Source organism: Chiloscyllium plagiosum, unplaced genomic scaffold, assembly GCF_004010195.1.
Source record: "Chiloscyllium plagiosum isolate BGI_BamShark_2017 unplaced genomic scaffold, ASM401019v2 scaf_11476, whole genome shotgun sequence".
Taxonomy (NCBI): Eukaryota; Metazoa; Chordata; class Chondrichthyes; order Orectolobiformes; family Hemiscylliidae; genus Chiloscyllium; species Chiloscyllium plagiosum.
The window spans coordinates 1-25000 of NW_025211841.1; the positions used below are offsets into that span (position 1 = coordinate 1).

Consider the following 25000-nt stretch of genomic DNA (forward strand, 5'->3'; position numbering starts at 1 on the left):
ACAGAACATGCATTATGGTCACGTCCTGATATTTCTGGGAAAGTTTAAACGGAAATGAAATACTGTGGTCCAAAGCACTGCTATTTTTGCTTTGAAGTCACATGGTACAGTTTGTATTTCCTTTACTCCACCACATATCCTCACCTTAAAAGCAAAATTACCGGTCTAGATATCCAGACAAAAAAATAAAATAAAATATCAAGATATTACATAATGGTGGCCATAAAGGTGTTATGAAGTAAATGATACATGGTCAGTTGAGCAAAAGCTTGATCAAAGATATGGGTTCTAAAAGATACTGCCTCAAACATTTCCCCCACAATGACCCCATTGCAAGGTTTGAAAATGCTTGAGAACCTCAGTGAGCAGGGAGATAATAAAGGCCTGTTAAAGCAAACGCAGCTGTTGAAACTTGCTCAAACCCGTGGCAGTCATTACTGCCTTGGATCTTGTGACCCAACTTGGGGTCCTAACCACTCTTTTCAACAGGGTTTTCCAAAGTAATGTGGTATAGGAGAAAAGAATTGTGGAGAGGTTTAGAAAGAAAAAAGCATTAGGATCTAGATAGCTTAAGGCACGCTCTTCAAATCAAAAATCCTTAAAAACAGGGAATTTGCAAGAGACCAGGGATAGACAAGCACAAATATTTGGAAGAGATGATGTGGACGGACATAGGAGGGCGAGAATGAAACTTCCAAATGGTGATGTTCCCACTGCTATCCTGGTTCTTGCAGTTGGCAATTAAGGATATGAAAGATGCCATCTAAAGGAGCTTTGATGAATTTTTGCAGTGTGCCTTGTACATGGTACTCTCAGCTGCTACTGAGTATCAGTGGTGCAGTGTGGATGATCATTGATACTTAGGTATTTTCTTACCAATGGAGATGTTATTACACACCTCTAGAGCAGAAATGATTGGCTCCCGGCTCCAAAATAGAGAGGGATACCATCTATGCATAACAAAAACCATTTATGGATCTTGCATCCAGGTGCAAATGCACATCCCACCAACTCCACTCCATTTTGAAGTTCAAATAGTAGTTTAATAGTATAACCATTTACAAAACCTGACATTACATCCCAGTATAAAACTTTGGGATTAATTGTCCATCCACAGTCAAATATGCTCTTGCAATTGGCTACTGGTGTGATCATCTTGCACCTTCTCCACAGTAAAACAACTGGGGATCTCCTTTAAGCAAGCTATCAAGACTTGTTATTCATCATTATTCAAAGTTTTTCAATTTAAATATCTAAAATCTTAGGCTAGTTTCATCCGAATACAAAAAAATCGAAACTAGCCCAAACAAATGCCAAGGTCACTCAGCTCAGATACTGAAAATGTGTTGCTGGAAAAGCGCAGCAGGTCAGGCAGCATCCAAGGAACAGGAGAATCGACGTTTCGGGCATAAGCCCTTCTTCAGGCTTATGCCCGAAACGTCGATTCTCCTGTTCCTTGGATGCTGCCTGACCTGCTGCGCTTTTCCAGCAACACATTTTCAGCTCTGATCTTCAGTCCTCACTTTCTCCACTCAGCTCAGATAAACTGGTACTATACATGCTTAAAAATCTACATCATCTAAAAGCATAGAACTGTGAAATAAAGTTGCATTCTGTATAAAGCAGTTCCCCAAGAGCTCACCTTATCAAAGACATTCACTGTTGAATTCAAGGCCATTGGTAACGCAAGTACCAGATTGTTTCATTTTTCAACTGTGGACCAAACAGGGGGTTTAATTGGGACAGGATTGCAATCAGCCAGCTGCAAAATCAAAAATGAAAACAACAATTTATCAGCCACATTTTAAAAGGAATATTTTCAAGCTATATGAAAAAGATCATCTACTTTAACAATGCAAATGACAGAATTGTTTATAATAAAGGTCATTCCAGGTTAGCTTCAGATGCATACTGAAGGTTCTTATTGCGCAGTAGTGTTTATACCTTTGATGAAATGACCTGGGATTCAAGTCCTCCCTGCTCCAGGTTGTGTGTAATAACATCGAAATAAGTTGATTAGAAAATATCCACCAGCAACACAAAAGTATCAGTTAAACAATATTAAAATGTTAAAGTAAAGATTTGAGATGGCCCAGGGAATCCCTTGTGGACTCAGACCAGTAAAGCCTCTCTCAGTTCGTCCCAGAGATCGCACTCTTTGGAAGTCTGGAATAAAAACCTCTTACAGACAGTTTAGTTTAATTTTAGGCATCCCCTTTATTCACTAATAGCATCACGGTTACAACATAACACTGATACCTATAAGCTAAACTAACTAGGTTCAAGTGCCCCAGCAGGCTACTCCAATTTACTGATACAACATGGCTTCCTTTATACAAAAGTTTGAAAAAAAATTGCATGTTCTTAATTATACAGATAACAGTGAAAGACAATTCATAAAGAAGAAAAGTTAATTGACAGATCTGTGCGCACTTGACTGATCACTTCTACAGGCCTTGAGCTATCTATCAGGTGGGAAAAACAAATCCAGCCGAGTTCGACGTCTGTTGTCAAGATAAGTTCCTGTAAAGAAGTACCAGTCTAAATTAAGTGGGAGATGTCATAAGGTAACCTTGCACAGCTCGCATGTCTGATATCATTGTTTTATGAAATGGCTTCTTCGCAAGGAGGGCAAACTTTTGACCATAAAATGGCTTCCCGACAGATTGTGTCAGAATCTCTTCAATGTTAGGTTTAGAATAATTTAAATTCAAATAAGACATAAGGTCTGATTAGTTAGAATTGACAGTGGGGCAGTCTAAGGTCTGTAGAGTGGTCTGTAAGAACAGCAAGTAAGTTAAGGCTTCATCAATATTACCTTTTATAGAGTTTCTATTTAACAACCAGTAATGGCTACTCAATATCATAAAGTCTTAAAATGCAATTAAATTCAATCCATAGGAGGTAAGCACTAAGAGTTAATTTTCTACTCGCTCCAACAGCCATCGGCACTAAAATGGTCTCTCTCTCGTGTCCTTTTGAACTCTCAATTCAGGGTTTTGTAACAGCAAAGCTTTTTTTCCCTCTGTATCTACCCCACTTGCAAGGGGTAATAAGAATCCATTATAATTAACAGCACCTGACCGTTAATTACAAAGCTTTTGATAGTACAGAGTTCCATTTCAGGGTCAGAATCAAACACTGTCACATTAATTTCACAAGGGAACAGCTGTGAATGTATCACTTGGTGTCCTGTCTACAGTACAAAACTCATGTAACCAAAAGATAGTATAACTACAAGATTCCAAATAATTAAAAGATACCAGACAACGTACATTTCTATTATTCAGTACTGCAAAACAATGAAATGAAATGAAATCAAAACACTTTGACATATTGCTGGTAACAAATTCTGCAAAACCAGATGTTACAAGTGGTAAAGGTTAAGGTGAAGTGTAATGCTTAGAACCTTAGGGTACTCCAGAGTCAGAGTCACAGTCTGACAGCACAGCCCAAACTGATCCATGCCAAGCAAAATGTCCATCCACACTAACCCCATTTCCCTGCATTTGGCCCATATCCTTCTAATCATTTCCTATCCATGTATTTGTCCCAGTGCCTTTTAAATGGTTGTTCATGTATCCGCCTCAACCACTTCCACCTGCAGGTCTTTCCATGTGTACCGACCTCTGCATAAAAAAATGTTGCCCCTCTGGTTCCCTTTTATTAGATTAGATTACATACAGTGTGGAAACAGGCCTTTTGGCCCAACAAGTCCACACCGACCCGCCGAAGCGCACCCACCCAGACCCATTCCCCTACATTTACCCCTGAACCTAACACTACGGGCAATTTAGCGTGGCCAATTCACCTAACCTGCACATTTTTGGACTGTGGGAGGAAACCAGAGAACCCGGAGGAAACCCACGCAGACATGGGGAGAATGTGCAAACTTCTTTCCCCTCTGACCTTAAACTAATGCCCTCTTATCGTTAGTTCCCCAACCATGGGAAAAAGACTGAGGGCTTTCATCCTATCCATGTCTCTTATGATCTTATACACCTCCAGAAGGTCCCCCCTCAGTCTCCTATGCTCTAAAGAAACAAGTCCTAGCTTGTCTAACCTATCGCTGTAACTCAGACCATTGAATCCTAGCAACATCCTTGTAAATTTCTTCTGCACTCTTTGCAGTTTAATGACATGCTTCCTGTAGCAAGGTGACCAAAACTGAACATGATATTCCAAGTGCAATCTCACCAACATCTTGTACAACTGCAACATAACTTCCCAACTTCCATACTCAATGCCCGGACTGGTGAAAGCCAGTGTGCCAAAAGCCGCCTTCACTGCCCTGTCTACCTGTAACTCCACTTTCAGAGAATTGTGCACCTTAACTCCAGGATGCTTCTACTCCATGACACTCCTTAAGGCCCTAGCATTAACCATGAAACTCCTATCTTGATATGGCTTTCCAAAATGCAAGACCTCACATTTATCTATATTGAACTCCATTTACCATTTCCCGGCCCACTTCGCCAAAGACATCTCTGAAATGACTTCGAGTACTCAGACCGCTTGGTACCATGGTAACCCACAAACCTACCAACACAGTTCAACAGTGGCTGATGAACCTAAAAAGGACCCTAAACAACCAACCAGCAAAACGAATGTCATTTACAAAATACACTGCAAGGACTGTAACAAACACTACGGCAGACAAACAAGCAGAAAACTAGCCACCAGGATACACGAACACCAACACGCCACCAAAAGATATGACCCACTATCACTAGCATCCTTACGTACAGATGAAGGAGGACACCACGTCGATGGGGACAACACATCCATCCTAGGACAAGCTAAACAGAGACACACATGGGAATTCCTGGAGGCCTGGCATTCAAACCAGAACTTCATCAATAAACACATCAATCTGGACCCCAGAGAAGAACCGGAAATATTATCACCCACCTGAAGAGACCAAGAGACACAAATAGAAAGCAGGACATAACATCAGCGCTTCACCGGAGACTCTCTGATGATGTTACCTAGCATTATGATGAAACGTCTGAAAACAAGCCTTCCAGCTCAGCGAGTAAACTTACAACCTGAACCTTAAACAGAACTACAAATCTTCTCAAACTGGTTATTGTCTTTCCAACTTGGTAATCTTCTCATCATCATGGTATAAAATTATCAAGTACAATTTAATAAAGCAAATGCAATTCTAGTGCAGTGACACAATTGGCTGGTATAAAATTCTTAAACAAAAGCACTAAAATTACCATTTTACTTTATTCCATATTATTACATAGTATATATTATTCCACTTATTCTTCGACTTGCCTCAGTGATCATGATCAGTACTTAACTTTTAAAAACTTTCACTGCATGAAAGGCCCCAGGTGTAAAAGAGTTAGATGAAAGTCAAATTTGATAGACCATGTTTACCACTATTGCAACAACTTAAAAATACTAATGTCATTTACAAAATACACTGCAAGGACTGTAACAAACACTACGGCAGACAAACAAGCAGAAAACTAGCCACCAGGATACACGAACACCAACACGTATTCAGTCATTTGACCCTTCCTCTGATTCGTAGTGCAACAATACATTATAGTTTGTTACATACAGCAAAGCTGGAATCCAAATGAGTTTAACAAAACATGAATTCATTGACAAAACAGGAGGAAGACTGCCCAGAATCTAGGAGGTTTCTTAAATAATTGACAACCAGACTAATCCTAACCCTATCACAGGAATATTTATTGTTCAAATTTTATAACAGCCACAGTCCATCTCAAGTAATCAATTGCTGTTTCTTTGCCACTTCCCATTTCACCATAAATTGTTCTACTGCACAGGTCACCAACTTTTCCAAAAATACCTATGAAAAGATTTCACAATTAACCACACCACACAAAGTAAATCACAGAGCTTACAATACTTAGAATAGAACAACACTGAGCAGCCCTTATCTTTTCCATCTCCACTTAGCCCAGCCCATGAACCAACTGTCGCAACTTCAACAGCATACAATTTCAGGTATTGTGTACAAAGTGTGCTTTAGTAACTTTCAGAATAACTACAATACAACATTTTGTAGTGATGTCTTGCTCACTAAATAGGCACAGATATTTTCTGTCATATTATTTGTAATTATAAAATAATTCTTCAGAAATCCTCCTGTGTAGTAACACAATGTTTTATTATGCCAAAAGCTTGATAAGTGCAAGCATAGGTTATGATAGTATAAAATAATGAACAATACTTTATTTTAATCCATAACACCTTTTGGCTGCTGGTTCTTAATCGATTGGTCTACGCCAGTAAAGTGTTAAGGGGTTATTTGCTCTCCTGACCTTCAAGAAAGTGGGTGTCCCAGGGGTAGGGTAGTATGTTTCTCTGTCTTGCAGGTAGAATGTAAAAAATTTACATCGTCACCTCCTGCTATTTGGAGTAAATTTACATTCTGAGTAAGAGATAATAATTAGGAAGAACATTGCCGTTAAAATTCTGAACACACCCTGCAGTTAAAAAAGCGATTTACACCAGATCTTGCCATTAAGGAATGATCTACATCACATTATTTTTTGAAATAATCAAATCACTACATTGTTTCTTGAGTGGCATGTGACTATGGGGAAGTGGCTGGGAGTTGTCCTGTGGGCATTACTGACTGTGATGTGAAATCTTGTAGAAAGGAACTACTGGTCCCTTTGTTGAGATAGCTTTGCTTGACACGCTTCACAAGCATTGCAAAGATTGTTAAGTGATCCTCCGAAAGCCTATAGTTGCTTAATAAATTTTGGCTGTTCACAGAAGTTGGCGTATTGTAGTTGCATCAAGTGTGTAAGAATCTCAAGAAAAAGAACCTAATATAAGGAGAGAGGGTCTGATGGTGGATGATACCTGGCAATCGGTAACTAGTACTGTCGATAGGGCTTTTAAGATAATGGGGTGGGATATGTGCGGGATGAGACACAGAATTTCAGTTGGAAGGAAGCTCTTAAAAGGAAATCAAAAAGAAACAGAGGTGCAAAGAAGAAAATGATATTCAAAGTGTCAAAGAGTGGACAAAAACCTGACAGATGGAATTAAAGTAGCCAAGTGAGAGGTCATGTACCTCGGAAGAATCAAAAGACAGGCTATTATTTGAATAGTGATACTCCCAAATCATGTAGCACTGAACGATCAGGGTGCTGTCAGGCATGAAGCATCTGCTAACATGCAAGTGCTGAAGGCAACAAATGAAAAAGCATTTTTTTTTGCGGGACTGGGTGGGGGAGAAGCGTGGTCTTCTATTGGACTTTAAGAGTAGGGAAGTTTTGTTACAACTGCCACACCCTAGAGAAGAGCACGGTTTTGGTTCCCGTACTGAAAAAAGATATGCTAGCATTGAAAGCAGTTAAAAAGACATTCACTTGGCTGATTCTTGGGATGAAGTGTTTCACTTATCAAGAACTATTAAACAAGTCTTTATTCGTTAGAAATTTAGAAAGAAAAGAAGGAAGATCTTAATTTGAAACATACAGTTCTGAGGAGGACTTATAGAGTAGGTGACGACAAAGCCACTCGGGAGGCTCATCTCAAACTAGAGGACATTATTGCAGAATAAGGATTACTCAAGTAAAACTGAGGTGTGAAGGCCTTTCTTCTCTCTCAAGATAGCAAAGGCCTGGAATTCACTCTCTCAAGTGTAGCAGCTAGGTCACTGGAAGTATTTAAAGAGGTGTACAGATTTTTGAAATCCAGGAGTTGAGGCCAATGAGAAGAACTGAGGACTGGGATTGGGATTGGTCACAATGTTGTAGAAGAGTAAGACAAGCTTGAGTGCTGAAAGGAGAATCAGGCCAATTTCTCATGTTCATCTGGAGGCACAAGGAAAGGGATAGAGCAAGTGATGCACTTATAATGGCCAGTTAGAAGAAGTGCTAACAATGCAGGTGAGACTGGTGAGAACAAAAACACAAGTGGGGCCAAAGTTACTGCTGAAGATATTGTTTCCATCTGCATAGGAAGGATGCAGATGGCATGAGAGAAGGGGTCATTAAATAATGCAATTGATAAGACTGGGACAATGACTTGATATACTTATTGTATGCTACAAAATACAATGGATTTTAAATAAAAGCTTTTAGAAAGATTATCAGGTGAATTAAACTAGTAGATGGTAATAGATGACAGCATCTATTATCTATTAATTGTAAGAGATGATACCAGTGCATTACCACGAGAGTCCATGTCAGAGAAATTTGCCCAATGGGTTAGAGATCACAAAACGCAGCTCGTGAAATTGACAAACAGTTTATTGCAAGCGATATCGCTGGAAGAGAAACTGACTAGGCTGACACAGAACTGACAGTCTGTACAGGTAGATCAGAATTTCTCTTCCCAGAACTGAGAATGAAACTAGTTTTTATTAGAATGCTGCACAGTGAGGCTGATTAAGAAATGGGGAAAATACAATGCATCTGGAAATGGAGTAATTTAGTTAAAAGGATGCTAATTGGAAAACAGTTATCAGGTGAATGATCTGTTCCTTCACAAAATGCAACATCCTGACAGTATCGATGGTTCCATTCCTTGTCTCAAGTAGGTGTTAATGTCTCCTCTGAAGTGGTGAGGTGCTTCCACTGTCTTGTTCTGGGAGCATGTCCTTGCTGTTGCCTCTCTGTCTGACCTGCTCTTTGCGTGGCTTTAGTATTGCTGGGTTGTGAAAATGCCTTTGGGGCTTTGAGATATCTGTAGTGCTCTGTCAGTGTTAGTGTCAGCATAAAGTGTATTCCCCTGTCTGCGTGGGTTGTCTGGTTTGGCTTGTGTGCCTGCATAGGCGTTCTGGGTGTTTTTTGGTACCGTTTTCCAATTTTGCTTTTGTGGGCCTATTCTCAGTTGGCAGATCTTTTCCCACAGTCTCCATGACTCCAATGAATACACTACCACACAGACTCAAGACTGGAATTCTAAACAAGGACTGTATAATAGAACAAAATTAGTCGTTAGGAATATGCCTTTGATGATATATGCTAAATTAATAACAAGATCTGAGAAATGTCATAATTGTCCCTCAATTAGCATTGAGCCTCAAATACAAACACTTAACTAAGACAACAGTCCTCAATTAGATTCAGATCCCAATAAAACCACAGATGTTTGTTTTTATTAAATACTCGAGTCCATTTGATGCACACTGATTCCGTTAAAGTTGTTGGTGAAAGAATTAGAAACCCTATATTTACTATGGTCCTGCTGTAATACAAGCTAACTTAACTACAGATATTTTGCTGTCTGTTGATGTTCTTGTTAACAAAGGTATACATGAAACCAAAGGCGTGAATACACCTTCTGGAGAAAAAGGGGAGTGCTATTTGATCTGCAGGATGAGTCCAAGCAAGAAAACAGAAAAGAAGTTGGTAAGATCAGCTTTTAGTCATGTGCTGAGTGGGAAGGTCAGAAGAATGGAGCAGTTGGTATCTCAGTCTTGAGATAAGCCTTTAAAAAAGGCACCAAATGGGACAAAAGATAACTGTGGGCTTATGCAAGGAAGGCTTATGCTTTGAACAGGCAGAGTACCAAAAGGAGAACAGATTAGAGTTAGAAGAGTTTATATAACAACAAAAAAAATGCACAATTGGCTCATCATAGATGGTAAAAAGGTGGAGAAAGTAAAGGCCATGGCGGTCTGGATCTAGAGCAGAGGCAAAACATTCACATAAATGAGAGAGAGAAAATTCAGGTTACACAGGCATGTCAACTAGATGACACATTCACACTAAATTGTGAATAAAAACGATAATACTATGAGAAAGGGTGCTAATGCTGCACTCCTTCAGTCCTAAACTAAATGTGTGAACATTGGTCATGGTTCACAGTCAATTCAATTATTATATTAGACCTTAAACTAATTAGCTGCCGTGCGACCAAAATCACTCAGCTATATTTTACAACCATTAACTCTCCATCATAATTTGCTTATTAACATTTGTTCAAATACCCGCATGAGGAAAAAGTATCTATCCTTTCAAATAATCTTTTGATAGCCACACTTCATCCATGATTGCAGTCACAATCCAGACACTAGTTTTACATCTATTTTTGAAATCTATTGCAGATTTATCAATCATACTGACAAATACAGTATACTGTTTAGAAAAAGGGGCACAGAAAATTCAATGCTACAAATGTGACCTGTGGCACCCGAGGAATAAACAGTTAACACATTCATTATATTTGAATTCTAGCACATCTTGATAAATTTGATTGACAGATTATGGTCACAACCAAAAAAATAAATTCAGGACCATTGACCACTTCATATCTGTAGAGCTTCATGTCACAATGGTAAACAGGAAGTTTGATGCTTAAATCCCATTAACATCCTACAAGTGTGGTTTAAAGTACTTTGAAATGGGCTAAGAATCTCAAAGTAATTTCTGCAGAACCAATGAAAACAGCATACCAGTGAAAGTAATGTTTATGCATCATAGACCATTGATTTATATTTTCATAAAACTTGAATAATTTGTTTTTGATATAAGCAATAGTGTCAACCATTGTAGCAGTTACTGTCCAACAAATCAACTGTTTCCAACCAGAAGAAATGCATACATATCAATTGTTTAGGAATTTATTTTTAGCCTTTTAGAAAGAGACTTCAGTAGTACAAACAGAACAGCGAAAAAAAAAGGCCAGAAAGAGAAACAATTGGAGAAAAAAAACAAAAAGTCAAGAGAATAGTAAAGATAGAGATTTCATATCCTTATTAAAAGAAAAATTCAAGTCTTTCACAACCAAAGAATTCTAAAATGAAGTGATCAGATACACATGACACACAAACTACAGACATTTGGTTATCTATAAACACCAGAATGCTTCAGTAATCAAGAGGAATGAGATTGCAAATTTTGTTAAACCTGCACTGTTCATTTTGTTAAGCTAAGAACAAAGTGCAAGTGTTGACTCGCTGAATAAAACAAATCAATGACAAGAACATATAGTTAACTGAACTTTTTAGTGGAGATTACCAGGGCACAATACATTAAGAGCGCCATAGCCATAGCACAAGACACTTTACTCAGGAAACAAATCTTGTAGTCAATGCTGAAAAGTAGTTAATCAGCCTAAGGCACTAAAAGAAATTTAACATAGACCAAGTAGCTACAAACATTGACAGCAAATCAGCTGTTCAGCCTGAGCATCTTATGACTCCACAGAAGGGAAGAAAGTTCAAGTAATTAATCTCTATTACCACTTGTAGACACAGTCTCTCTTTATATAACCGGAGTCCACAGGCCTATTACAGACCTCAAGAACATTCAAAAAGGACACATGGGTTAGTTGAACCAATGAATTTGACTTCACATTCAAATAGTCAAAACTCCCAGAAATAAGAACATTAGAAAGAGTAGGCCATGCAGCCTCTCACGCCTGCCCTGCCATTCAATATCATAGCTGATCCGCCCCTCGCCTCAATTTTCATGCCATCTCAATGTAAGCATCAACTCTGATATTTCAAAAATCTGATCACTTTTTAAAGACTCCCAGGGATCTAGCCTCCACAACCCCAGAATTCCAGACATTCACAAACCTCTTGAAGAATAAATTCCTTGCTATCCATTATAAATGAAAGTTTCTTTATTCTGTAACTATATCCCCCAGTTCAAGATTCTTCCACTAGTGGAAGTATCTTCTCAACATCTTCCAAGTTTCAAATGTTGAGATACGTTGCATTTCCAGGCTGAGTTAGACTGGGCATTTTGACCACTCAAAAATGTACACATGCTGGCAATATCACATATGCAAGGATATTTTCTCTGCAAAAAAAAAGAGCCTACAGTTCATCAGAAAATGTCTTTGACAGAGTTGATTTGTCAGCCAATCAGCATTTCTTTCCTCCTGCAGTATAAACTGCCATAGTTTGAAACTTGGCATTCTTGAGAGTGTCCTGATTAGTGCAAGACAAATTTCAACAAATCTCTTTTCAGTTTGCTGATATTGTTGATAAATTTTATTTTAATACTACAATCAGCAAATTTCAAGCAACAAAGCAGAACTCTATTGACCAATTCAAATTAATTAGTTGGGTTGCATGAAAGTGCCACAGCAAAGTCACTTTGTGCAGTGCAACAACACAAGCAGTAGCTAATATAAAATAACGTGACAAAAGGGAGACTCCTCCTCCTGACAATTATTTTAAGTCCAATTGATTTTATCATTGTCCATACAGTCAAATCTGAGAGACTACTAAATCTACTTCCCTTATTCTTAACCTTGATTCAGATAGATTAATAAACATGTGATAAGAATATGGAATCAGCTACCTGAGGTAAGCACATATAACATAGGTGTATTTAAGTGGAAGCTAGACAAGCACGAAGAAGGGGATGGAGGAAAAGAGATGGCGATGAGGAAACATGAAACAGGTTTGAATGCAGCATAAACATCAGCCTTGAATGGTTGAGCTAAATGGCTGGTCACCATGTTAATGCAATACTGAATAAGGTTCATAGGAGTGTTCTCAGATAACGTTATGGTTCCGGTCCTCCTGGACGGAGGTAATCATAATGGAAACAAACTAAAATTTAATCAATAAAAGATAAAGAATCTTAATCTTTGCATCATGTGATAAATAATTCAAACTTTGTCATCTTTGATACAATAATCTCAAATAAACCACTGGCATTCTTTCATTCAAAACCTATTTAATCTTCTTGATCTATGTTAACAATTATCTTCAGTCCGCTTAGTATTACTACTTATAAGAAACTGAACCAGAGGGTCTGCAAAGTTGAAAATGTAACAGTTACAACATGGGATTCAAGTCAGGCAACTAACTGATCCAATATTTTTAGGAATAGAGATAAACAATATTTGAACACAATGACAAAGCAAAGCTTCAGGAAACTTAAATAATACAATACAAATACTACCCATGAAAACAAGACACTACAAAGTGGTAAATGCAAAGACTTAGATAGTAGATTCTAAAGAATTGTTCTAGCTTGAGACCAGAGAAAAAAAACATTTGCTACCCAGCCTCAGGCAACATTTTGCAAACTAATATGATTCCTGCTGGTGGATAAGTCAAATCTCAGAAGGAAACATAGCTTAATAGATCATATTATTGCAGTTGATTACCATGGTGGTTAGTTCACAGAAACATGCAACATAGAATGAAGATATTTTTTAATTGAAGAGTGAGTTTATTGCACTAGAACAAGCTGTATCTATGATAGATAAAAAGTTCTTAAACAGCAAGACAAATTTTCAAATGATCTTTTTACAGATAGTCAACTCAAGAAAATTTCACTCCCACCTCAACTCAGTATTTAGATAACCCAAGTCCTCCAATTCCTTTTCCTTGTAAAAAGGTGCCCATAAACATTTTCAGTTCGAAGAAAATTTCTGTTGAAACTAACTTGGAAGTTCACATGAAGACACTTTGGCTAGGATGACTGGCTCCCTTGAACAAACACACGATGTTCCTGCTCGGAGAAGCTTTTCTCCCTCCTGAACAAAAACCTTGAATCTACTTTTCTGAAGTCAAAACTAAACTGTGGCTTTACAGCCTTTTGTAAACTCAGCAACAAACACTCAATCCATTAATGCCAGAAGGGTTCGCCAAAGAATTTGACAGCAGTCACATGTCTTCTTGAATTGGTGCACTTTGGACACTTTTCAACTGACTTTTTAATCTGTTTAAAACAATGACCTTCGCAAATCTGACCCACATCCTTCTGCTTCTATTTTGAAATTCAGAATTGAAATTATTGACATATAATACATCTTTTTGGAGCTTGGGGTGGAGGAAAAGAAAACAGATTCTGTAGTTACTATTGTTGCTTCCATTTCATTCTTTGCTAGTCCATTGGTTTACTTGGATTTACTGTCTCTATCAAAAAAGGCTTTCCTGTTTTAACTACAATTTAGTTAACTACTTGTATACAAGGTAAATACTTTCAGGAACAGAAAATATGCGAACGTGGGACTTTTATACACTTTCATTTTCAAAGTACATCACATTGACCATTTTGTATTTCATAGTGCCATCTGTTGGTCTTTTTCCCAATGCTGTAAATTGCAGATCTAAAAATAATTAATCAAGTTAGTCAAATCTACAAATATAGATGCTCAAATAACTAAATTTTGAGCAAAGTGACAATTGTGGAGTTACATTTGACTATGGCGGATTACCAGATAGATTATTGAAAGACTAAAGTAATTGAGAAATAATCCAAGCTCTTATCTTCATCTGATTTGATACACATTGCTCAATTTACATGACCACAGTAGTTTTTAGGAATGACCAAACATCAAGCAGGCAATAGAGGGTTACACTTGAAATTGATTCCAAGGATCTGGACCAGGCTACAGTTGGATTTGCATTCTGTAATAAAGCATTTATGCATTTTTTTCATATGTGAATGTAGTCTGGTAACAATTTGTACATTATATCAGTGTTAGCTCCAATAATTTTTACATAATTAACCTCTCCAATAGAAAACCACCCACAAGGAACTTCTCGAGTGAAAAAAATTTCATTGCATTCACCCCTTTCACTAATTCAAATAAACCAAATAACCAATGCCTGAAAACAAAAAAAAAATTGCTGGAAAAACTCAGCAGACCTGGCAGCATTTCAGCATCAGAGTCTTACAGCAGGGAAACAGGCCCTTCGGCCCAAACTGGCCCATGCCGACCAAAACATCCCTTCATGTAAACCCCATTTCCCTGCACTTGGCCCATATCCTACTAACCCTTTCATGTCCAAATGCCTTTTATATGGACCCACCACAACCATTTCCATATGTATATCACTAAAAAAAAAAATTGCCCCTCAGGTTTCCTTTTATTCTTTCCCCTCTAACCTTAAACTGATGCCTTCTTTTCCATGATTCCCCAAACCTGGGAAAAAGACTGTCTGCATTCACCCTGTCCATGTCTCATGATCTGACACACCTCTAGAAGGTCCCCGCTCAGTCTCCTACCCTCTAAGGAAAAGAGTACTAGTTTGTCCAACATCTCCCTGTAACTCAGTTTGCTGAATCCTGGCAACATCCTTGTAAATTTCTTCTGTACTCTGTCCAGTTTAATAACATCCTTCCTTTAGCAAGGTGACCAAAACTGAACACAATACTTCAAGTGTGGCCTCATCAACATCCTGTACAACTGCAACATAACTTCCCAACTTCTATATTCAATGCCCAGACTGATAAAGGACAGTGTGCCAAAAGTCTTCTTCACTGTCTTGTCTATCTGTGATTCCATTTGTAGAGAACTGTGAACCTGAACTCCGAGATCCCTCTGTTCCACTATACTCCATTCACCATAAAACTCCCACCTTGATTTGACTTTCCAAAATGCAAGACCTCACACTTATTGATATTAAACTCCATTTGCCATTTCTTGGCCCACTTCCCCAGCTGATCAGCACCAACCCCTGTGGCACTGTACTAATTACAGGCCTCCCGTCTGACAAACATCCACCATTATCCTCTGCTTCCTACCATCGGCTCACCCTGAATTCCATGTGATTCCAAAGGAGCTTACCACACAAACCTTATCAAAGGCTTTACCAAAATCCTTACATACTACGTCTACCGTTCTGTCCTTATCAACCTTCCTGTTCTGAAGGAGGATCACTGGACCCAAAACGTAACTGCTTTCTCTCCACAGATACTGCCAGACCTGCCAAGCGTTTCCAGCAGTGTGTGTTTTTGGCACTAATTCAATTGTTTCCACTGACAACATATCCTGTCTTAATAACTGTACAGACAGGATCAGAACCACCTTTTACGATTCAGTTCAGTTACATTCTAGAACAGCAAATTCTAAGGTCAGCATTATTTTCTGGAGTAAGAGAAAATATGCATAATCAATGTGGCATAAAAAAGTGCTTACAGCAGCTATCCTTTTTAGTTTGTAGCTTTTTAAAGTTTGTCACTTGTAATGTAAACCTCCAGAAGCAGCAAGTATCTTGACAGTCACATTATGAGACATTCCTCTGTAAAAATATCAGCATCAATATTCAAAACATTTTACCTTTCAAATTGCAAGAGGATATACATGGGAAGTAATAGTGTGACCAATATAAGATTCAGGAGATGTGGTTTTAATTATATGTTTTATCTGAAGAATATACTGCCGTTGTCTTTCTTAGATAATGTGCTTTTGGTCTAACAAGAGCATGGGTTTCATTTTGTGATCGCCAAGCACCACTTTCAGAAGAATCATGACAGTCTTCTATTCAGATTTCTACCATTATGCTAATATTCGTAATTTGCTTTCAAGGTCAAACAAAAATAACTAATTTTGAAACAAGATTAAATATATAAAAATTATTCAAACTGATGGTCCATAAATTTAAATTCAACATAGATCACAGTTTGGATAATGAAGAATTTCTAAACAGGGATTGATATCTTTAACACATTTAATTGGAAAGTAAATTATCAGTCCATATTGTACTTGAAATAACCTTCAACAGGAAGTGATTTGTTTATACTCACAAAAGATAGCAGCAAACAGCACTTGTCACCAGCATAGTGTTAATAACGCTGGAAAAAAATAGAACATTGAAGTACATGGTTCAGATTATTTGTTAAAATTAGTATTTCTTCCTCAAAACATTGACCAGTTTTCTCCAAAATTATGAAACTGATTGAAAGTAATTAAACATTTCCATTCAGTACCTTTTACTCATAAAACCACAATCGGTTTAAAGGCAATGTTATTGTGTACACAAAGGTCAGATAACACCCCTGTACCCTGAATTAATGCCATTTTCCAAGATTAAATGATCACCAGTAGAAAATGTGGTGCACTTATTTCTATGCCAGAACTAATGCTCAGCTGTTCCATACGATTAAGTTTTTTTTACTAAATATGAAAATTAGGGTGCACTTAGTTCAGCATTACAATATTGCATTACACAAATTGCAATATTTCCTCCAAAATGTGCAGTCAATTTTGTTTTTGTCTTTGACCCCAGTAAACCACTAACCACATGTATATTGCAGCAATGCTATTGTAACTTGGAACAGTAATATTTAACACCAAGAGTATCACACGTTGTTTAACACATAGACAAAAACAATTAACATTTTAAAACAAAGTTACAGATTGTTTCAAACTCAATGAATGAAAACAAAACTATAATCAGAACACACCCCTGAATCATTCTTCTAGAATTAAATAAACAAGTTAGCATTTGTTTGTCATCCGTCAAAACGATTCCTGCCCTCTCTTGCACACCCACCTCCCTGTTTCCCATTTCTCTCCAAAACTTAACATTTACTATGGCCAAGGCAAACTACCTTCATCACCTACTTTTCTCATACCGCACCAATGAGAGAATACAACAACTGACTCGCTACGCATGGCACTTTCTTAAATTAAACCCATTCTCAAAAGTACAATGTTACTAGCTACTTATCTCTTTTGCTCTCTCTTGCGTCAAAGGGGTCGCATTGTTGCCAGAAATGTCTCTTTGCCCCAGTACTGGGCCATTCTCTTAATCCCCTTTAATGGAGAAGCTTCTCTCCCACATCCACACTTCGACAGGACGGCGCCTCTCTCCTACACCCCCAGCCCTTTAACAAAGTAGGCTTTACCTTCCTCACTTCCTCAGCTTCGCAAAGAGTAATCTACCGCCTGAGTCGGTGCCCCACCCCCAACCAACCTCACCCTCTATTCGGTCCTTTAGGGATGAACCAGGGCACAACGCCGCCCACAACACCCCAGAAAACAGTGAGAACGATGATGGGCACCGTCAGACCACTGTAACCCATGGCGAAAATTCCAACCCGTCTCCCGGAAACCAGCCACAGGAAATGACGTACACAACACCGCCCCCTTCGGTCATGTGCCCGGTCCGTACCGGACATCACACTGACTGCAGGCGACATCCAATCAGAAGCGTGAAAGGAGCCGGAAGCCCCGCTCCTTCGGCCCCGCCCCAATCTGACTGCTGGGGTGATGTGCTGTGACGGTTTGGGATCAGCCCTGACATTGGGAGTTGAGAATGTGTTGCTGGAAAAGCACAGCAGGTCAGGCAGCATCCGAGGAGCAGGAGAGTCGACGTTTTGGGTGGGGATTATGGGATGAGGTTAAGAGCCATGAGGAGTGGAGAGATAAAGGGAGGGGAAGGTAGCTGAGAGTTCAGTAGGCAGATGGAGGTGGGGGTAAAGGTCGGACAGGAGCGTGGAATGGAGTGGATAGGTAGGTAGGAAGATGGACAAATAGGACAGATCATGAGCGTGGTGCTGAGCTGGAAGTTTGGAACTGGGGTTAAGTGGGGAGAGGGGAAATGAGGAAACTGGTGAAATCCACATTGATGCCATGGGGTTGGAGGGTCCTGAGGCAGAAGATGAGGTGTTCTTCCTCCAGGCATCAGGTGATAAGGGATTGGCAATGGAGGAGGCCCAGGACCTGCATGTCATTGGTGGAATGGGAGCGAGAGTTGAAGTGTTCGGCCAAGGGGCGGTGGGGTTAGTTGGTGTGAGTGTCCTGCAGATGTTATCTGAAGCGCACTGCAAGTATGCGTCCTGTCTCCCCAATATCGGGAGCAATGGATACAGTACATGACGTGTGGAAGTGCAGGTGAAAATTTGGATGTGGAAGGCTTCTTTGGATGGAGGTGAGGGGGAGGTATGGATGCAGGATTTGCAATTCCTGCAGTGGCAGGAGAAAGTGCTGGGAGGGGAGGGTGGGTTATTGGAGGGTATGGACCTGACGAGGCAGTCGGAGAGGGAATGGTTTTTATGGAAAGTGGATAGGGGTAGGCGGGAATATATCTCTGGTGGTGGGGTCTGTTTGTAGGTGGAGGAAATGGCGGAGGATGATGTGATATCTACGGAGGTTGGTGGGGTGAAAAGTGAGGACCAGGGGGTGGTTCTGTCCTTGTTGTGTTTGGAGGGGTGGCGTTTGAGGGCGGAGGTGCAGGAAGTCGCTGAGATGCGCTGGAGGGCATCATCAAACACATGGGAGGGGAAATTGTGGTCCTTAAATAAGGAGGCCATCTGGTGTGTTCTCTGGTGGGGCAAGTGCCACACTGGTTTAACTTGGACAGTCGCAGAAATGTTCTGATGCAGATTAGTCCATTCGCCCTTGGAAGTCCAGAATGGCATCATGATTTAGTACCAAACCAGAAAGTGCTGGAGGAAATCAGCAGATCTCACAGCGGACAGAAAGACCCAGTTGACGTTTTGGGTCCAGTAACCCTTCAGAAGTGTTACTAGTAGGAAGGAAAAGGTGGTACATGCTGAGATGGAGGGGACAGGTATTCAGGCACCTGGATTATTGAATTTGACACTCAGTCCTGAAGGCTGCAGGGGTTTTCTGCAGAAATGTTCTGCATAGGGTCTATGCAACCTTCAGCACTCAGTACCGACTATCACATTTTATAGCCTGGATATCTAACATGTCCTTTTACGCACTCCAATATCCCTGGTCCTGACATGACATGGGTTGCTTTGCTCACAGCCAACCCAATTTCACCTAATATTCCCATTACCGGCTTTCCTGTCTGCTTAGCTCACCATTAACTATCCCTTTGTCTGCCTAACTACTGTTTTCTCTCTCAGTGGACTCCACGTCCACTTATCGCATACTACGTTTCCACCTCCCGCCTTTAACATATATACGTTTTCCTTGCTACTATCGGTTCTGAAGAAGGATCCGAAATATTAACTTTTACTCTCCACAGATGCAGATCTTGTTTCAAATTTCATGCGTCTGCAGTTTTTTTTATTTCGTGCTGTTCTCCGTAGCCTTGCCATATGGTAATTATTAAAATAAAAACAAACATTTGTTAGAATACCTTGGACCCCTGTCCATATTTCCAGGCAGTGCAATCCAGAACAGAAACATTTTTGTTTGAAAAAACTTTTTTCACATCACACATTTTTTACAGGTCATTTAAAATCAGATTTTTGATCCTTTTACAAATGCTCATGATTTTGAAAACTTCTTATAGATTCCCTCTTGGTCGTCTCTCCAAGGAGGCTAGCTCCACCTTCTCCAATCTAGCCTTATAACTTGAAATTTCTCAGCCTTGGAACAAATCTTGTAAATCTCTTCTGCATTCTCTTCAATCTGTTCATATTCCTCCTATAGACTGCGGCCCAGAACTGTCCAGCTAAGTCTAACAAGTGTCATAATTTCAGAATCACGTTTCTGCTCTTGCATTCTGTGCCCTATTAATAAAGCCCTGTATAAAGTATTAGTTAACTTAGTTAACTCTCTGCCTGTCATGTCTCCTTTAGTAATACATGCACGTATATGTCCAGGTCTCTCTGCTGCTTGACCCCCTGAAGTATTGTACCTTGTACTTTATATTGACTCGCTATGCTTTTGCTAGAAAAATATGTCACCTCATACTTCACTTCACCTGCCACCTACCTGCCCATTCTTGCAACTTGTCTATGTCTGTTTTTAAGTTCTATAGTCCTTTTCGTGGTTTACAATGCTTCGAAATTTTGAATCATTTACAAATTGTGAAATTGTCCTCTGCATACCAATACGTAAATCTGAATATGTATATATCAGGAAAAGTATAGATCTCAACACTGACTCCTGGATAACTCCACGACAAACTACTGATATTTCTCTAGTCTGAATTGCATCCATTGACCATTACACTCTGCTATCACTCAGCCAATTTTGTATCCACCTGGTTACTATCCATTTTATTCTATGAACCATAAAATCTCTCTCGAATCGACTCTGCTGCAATGTATCTGGAAGACCATGTACACAACATCAACAGCATTACCCTCATCAATTCTTTCGTTACTACTTCAAAAAACTCAAAGGTAATCAAACATGATTTCCCCTTCAGATATCCATGCTGACACTTCCTAATCACCCTACCTTTTTGCAAGAAACTAATTCTATTTTCATTTTTTTTCTGGAAGCTTCCCAACACTGAGTTAAACTAATTGGTCTCTAATTTCTGAGCTTATCCTTATAACATTCTGAGAAAAATGGTGCAATGTTTGCAATTCTCCAGTTTTCTGGCACTTCCCGAGTGTAGGGAAGACTGAAAGATTGCTGCCAGAGCCTCTGTCATATCCATTCTCACTTCCTTCAATATCTTGGATGCATTTCATCCAGTCCCAGTGCCTTGTCAATTTTAACACTTCCTCGTTATCAATCTTGACCCCTTCTAATGATAGCAACCCACTCTGTCGCTGTGGTATGGGCAGCATCTGCTTCTTTAGTAAAGACAAATGCAAAGTACTTAGTGTGCTTTTTCCTCATGTTATCAATCCTGTTTCTTGCTCTAATTAACTCTATTCCTTTTGCCACTCCTTAACTATGAATATACACACTTTGGATGCTCCTTTGTTTGGCTGAAAATCTTTCCTTATAATGTCTCTTTGCTTCTTTAATTTGCTTTTTAAACTCACCTTGGTTCTCATCTGTTTTTCAACTACCTGAAACCTGTCATAATCACATTTTTTTCTTCTAAAATTCTAACCCCTCTGCCAGTATGCATTGCATTTGTTTTTTCTCCCTTTCCCCTTTGAGGGAATATACTTTAACTGTGCCAAATCATCTCATCTATTAAGGTAGCCCAATGTTCATTTCCAGTTTTCTCACAAATCCTTTGCTTCAGCATATCTTGCCCAGCTCCATTCTTGACCTATTCTTGGCCAATTGATTTTTTTTAACTCTTGACTGACCATTGCCATTGGACGAAAGTGAGGACTGCAGATGCTGGAGATCAGAGTCAAGATTAGAGTGGTGCTGGAAAAGCACAGCAGGTCAGACAGCATCCGAGGAGCAGGAAAATCGACATTTCGGGCAAAAGCCCTTCATCACCGTGATGAAGGGCTTTTGCCCGAAACATCGATTGACCATTGCTATTCTCCACTGTCATCCTAAACCTTATGATACCTAAATGTTCCCCTACTGACACTTCATCTACCTGGCCCAGCTCTTTTCCAGCAAGATATAGCAGTGTTTCCTTTCTTATTGGACTGGATGCACATCATTGTAGGAAATTCTCCTGAGCACAATCCAGGAAAGATTGCCCCACATTGCCTCTTACATGACAGGAATATAAATTTGGATCCCTCTTTCCAGCCATTTATTCATCTGCCTTATCATATTTCTGTACTCACTTGTACATGGGGTACTGGAAATAATCTGAAAATTGCTACCCTTGAAGTCCTGCATGCTAATTTTTGTTTGTAAGACCGCATCACCCTTCCAACTTAAGTCTATGAGCCCAAAGAACTCCACGACCTTTAGCTATTCGCCATCTCCCAGAAAAATATTCTGCAGCTGCTCAGTAACATCCTTGACCATGGAATCAGGGAAGCAATACACTATCCTATACTCATATCTATTGCTACAGAAAACCTGTCTAATTAATCTCCTCTCAGTATTGGTGCCACAAATGTGACTCTGACTACACTCTCTTAAGGAACTAGTGCCTTCATCAGCTTCCAAAACAGAAAAATGATTTGTGAGCGAAACCCACTCCTGCACTACCTGCCTGTTTGTTTTGGACCACCTGGCAATAAACCATTCTTTTTCCGCCATTCAGCCTTACATTGTCATGTCCAATCTATTTTCATAAGTTTCATCCTGACAGACATTCCACAATATCTGTTCTGAAACCCACTGCTCAAGTGTCTGCAGCTGCCAGCTGCACTTATTTGTGTAATGAAAACAGACATTCAAGAAGCAGTTTGGATAGCAAATAGTATTTTGGCCTTAATTGCAAGAGGGTTTGAGTAAAGGAGCAAGGAAGTCTTACTGCAGCCATAGAGAGCCTTGGTAAGACCACACCTAGAGTATTATAGTCTCCTTACCTAAAAATATGTATTTGCCAGAGAGGAAGTGCAGCAAAAAAATAACAGACTGATTTCTGGATAAGCAATTTTTTCATATGAGGAGAGATTGGGTCAATTAGGGCTGTAATCACTGTCATTTGGAAGAATAAGAGAGGATCTCATTAAAACATAAAGTTCTGACAGGGCTGGCCAGCCTGGCTTTAGGGATAATGTTTCCCTTGTGTGTCTCGAAAGAGGAGTCATGATCTCAGGATAATGGGTTAGGCCATTTCAGACTGAGATTAAGAGAAATTTCTTCACTTGACAGGTGAACCATCTGTAAGTTCTCTACCATAGAAGGCTGTGCAGGCCAAGCCACTGAATGCATTTAAGAATGAAATAAATTTCAGGAGGCTAAAGAGATCAATGGGTTTGGGTTAAGATTAGTTGTATGGTGTTGAGTTGAAGTATAGTTTATAATTATGCTGAATGGCCAAGCAGACTCATTGGGTTAGAGACAAAGAAACTGCAGATGCTGGAATCCAATGTAAACAAACCTGAGGGTGGTCCTCACCCTCAACAACTTTTCCATTTCCTCCCAAATCCGGAGGTGGCCATAGGCACCCGGATTGCCCCAGCTACGCCTGCCTCTTTGTCGGCTATGTTGAACAGTCCCTCTTCAGTACCTACACAGGCACTGTGCCCCAACTTTTCTGCCGTTACACCAATGACTGCATTGGTGCAGCGTGCTGCACCCAAGCTGAACAGGACTAGTTCATTGACTTCGCTCACAACTTCCATCCCAGCCTCAAATTCACTTGGTCCATCTTGGACACCTCCCTCCCCTTTCTTGACCTGTCCGTTTCCACCTCTGGTCACAGTCTCCAGGCTGACATTTACTACAAATCCACAGACTCCCATAACTACTTGGACTACACCTCCTCCTACCCAGTATCCTACAAGGACTCTATCCTGTTCTCCCAACTCCTCTGCCACCGCCACATCTGCCCAGACGAGGAAACATTCCACCCAAGCATCCTAGATCTTCTGTATTCCTGATGAAGGGCTTTTGCCCGAAATGTTGATTTTACTGCTCCTCGGATGATGCCTGAACTGCTGTGCTTTTCCAGCACCACTCTAACCTCAATCCTAGATCTTCACCTATTTCGAATAACACACTTCTCCTCCTTCTATCATCCAGACAGCCCTCACTGCACCACCTCCATTCCCTATTCCACTGCTCTAAAACCCCGCCCTTCAAATGCAATAAAGACAGAGTCCACCTTGCCCTCACCTACCATCCCACCAGTCTCCGCATACAATGCATCATCATTAAACACTTCCGCCAATTCCAACTGGACCCCACCACCAAGAACATTTTCCCTTCCCCACTCCTCTCTGCCTTCCACAAGACGTTTCCCTTTGACAGTCCTTCGTTAGAGCCACTCTTCCCACCAAACCCCCCGAACCCCCAGCAACTGGAAAAGATTCAAAACCTGCTGGTATACTACCCCCCCCTCTCACCTCCATCCAGGGCCTCAAACAGTCCTTTCAGGTGAGACAAAGGTTCACCTGCCTCTCTTCCAACCCAGTTTACGGTTTGCTGAGTATCTCAGCCGGGCCAACGAGGCAGACCAGACCTCGCAGTCACCGCCCATTTTAATTCCCCTTCCCACCTCCTTTCCAATGTGACCATACTTGGCTGCCACCAGTGCCACATTGAACCATACTGCAAATTGAAGGAACAACACCTTATCTGCCTAGACAGCCTACAGCCTAGAGGACTCAACATTGAGTTCTCCAATTTCAAATAACCGCCCTTCTCATCCCCCAACTCCCTTCCCAGCCCCTCCTCCTCCCTTCCACTCTTCCCTGCCACCAACTGGATTCATTCCTCCTATTGACCAACCAGGTTGTACTCTGTACCTGTCTTCACCTATCCCCACTTCACTACCGTACCCCGCCACCCCCTTTATCTGCAGCTCCCACACACCCACCCCTCGCCCTGAAGAAGAGTGACACCCGAAATGTCGACTTCGCCATCTCCTGTTGCTGCCTGGCCTGCTGGGTTTTTCCAGTCTCCTGCCTGTATACAAGCAGACTCATTGGCTGGGTGGTCTACGCCTGTTCCTATTTTCTGTGTGTCACTTAAAATAATTTCACATAAATCTGTGATATTCATGTTTCTGAGAGGACTTCCTGTATTAGACAAATGCTGTAATTGGCTTTGACCTGAACTTCACTGAAACTAGGACAATGAAATTTGCCCA

General features: G+C 40.2%; 1 protein-coding gene across 1 annotated transcript; it reads right to left on the reverse strand.

Annotated features, from left to right (window-relative positions):
* Positions 1 to 1642: 1642 nt before the first annotated feature.
* atp6v0e1 (ATPase H+ transporting V0 subunit e1) lies at positions 1643 to 17789 on the reverse strand. Its single transcript, XM_043685733.1, has 3 exons — positions 17632 to 17789; positions 16455 to 16502; positions 1643 to 1762 (listed from the first exon to the last, which is right to left on the reverse strand). The coding sequence occupies exons 1-3, from the start codon at positions 17733 to 17735 to the stop codon at positions 1669 to 1671; spliced, it is 246 nt and encodes an 81-aa protein (XP_043541668.1). The 5' UTR covers positions 17736 to 17789; the 3' UTR covers positions 1643 to 1668.
* Between the last annotated feature and the right edge of the window lie 7211 nt (positions 17790 to 25000).

What these genes read in the sequence shown, in the direction of transcription:
- atp6v0e1 (XM_043685733.1), bottom strand. Translation starts at nt 17,735, where the DNA reads ATGGGTTACAGTGGTCTGACGGTGCCCATCATCGTTCTCACTGTTTTC. An exon ending in CCTAAAGGACCGAATAGAGG is followed by an intron (nt 16,503 to 17,631) that starts GTGAGGTTGGTT and finishes ATTTTTTTCCAG; the next exon opens with CGTTATTAACACTATGCTGG. An exon ending in GCTGTTTGCTGCTATCTTTT is followed by an intron (nt 1,763 to 16,454) that starts GTGAGTATAAAC and finishes TTGATTTTGCAG; the next exon opens with CTGGCTGATTGCAATCCTGT.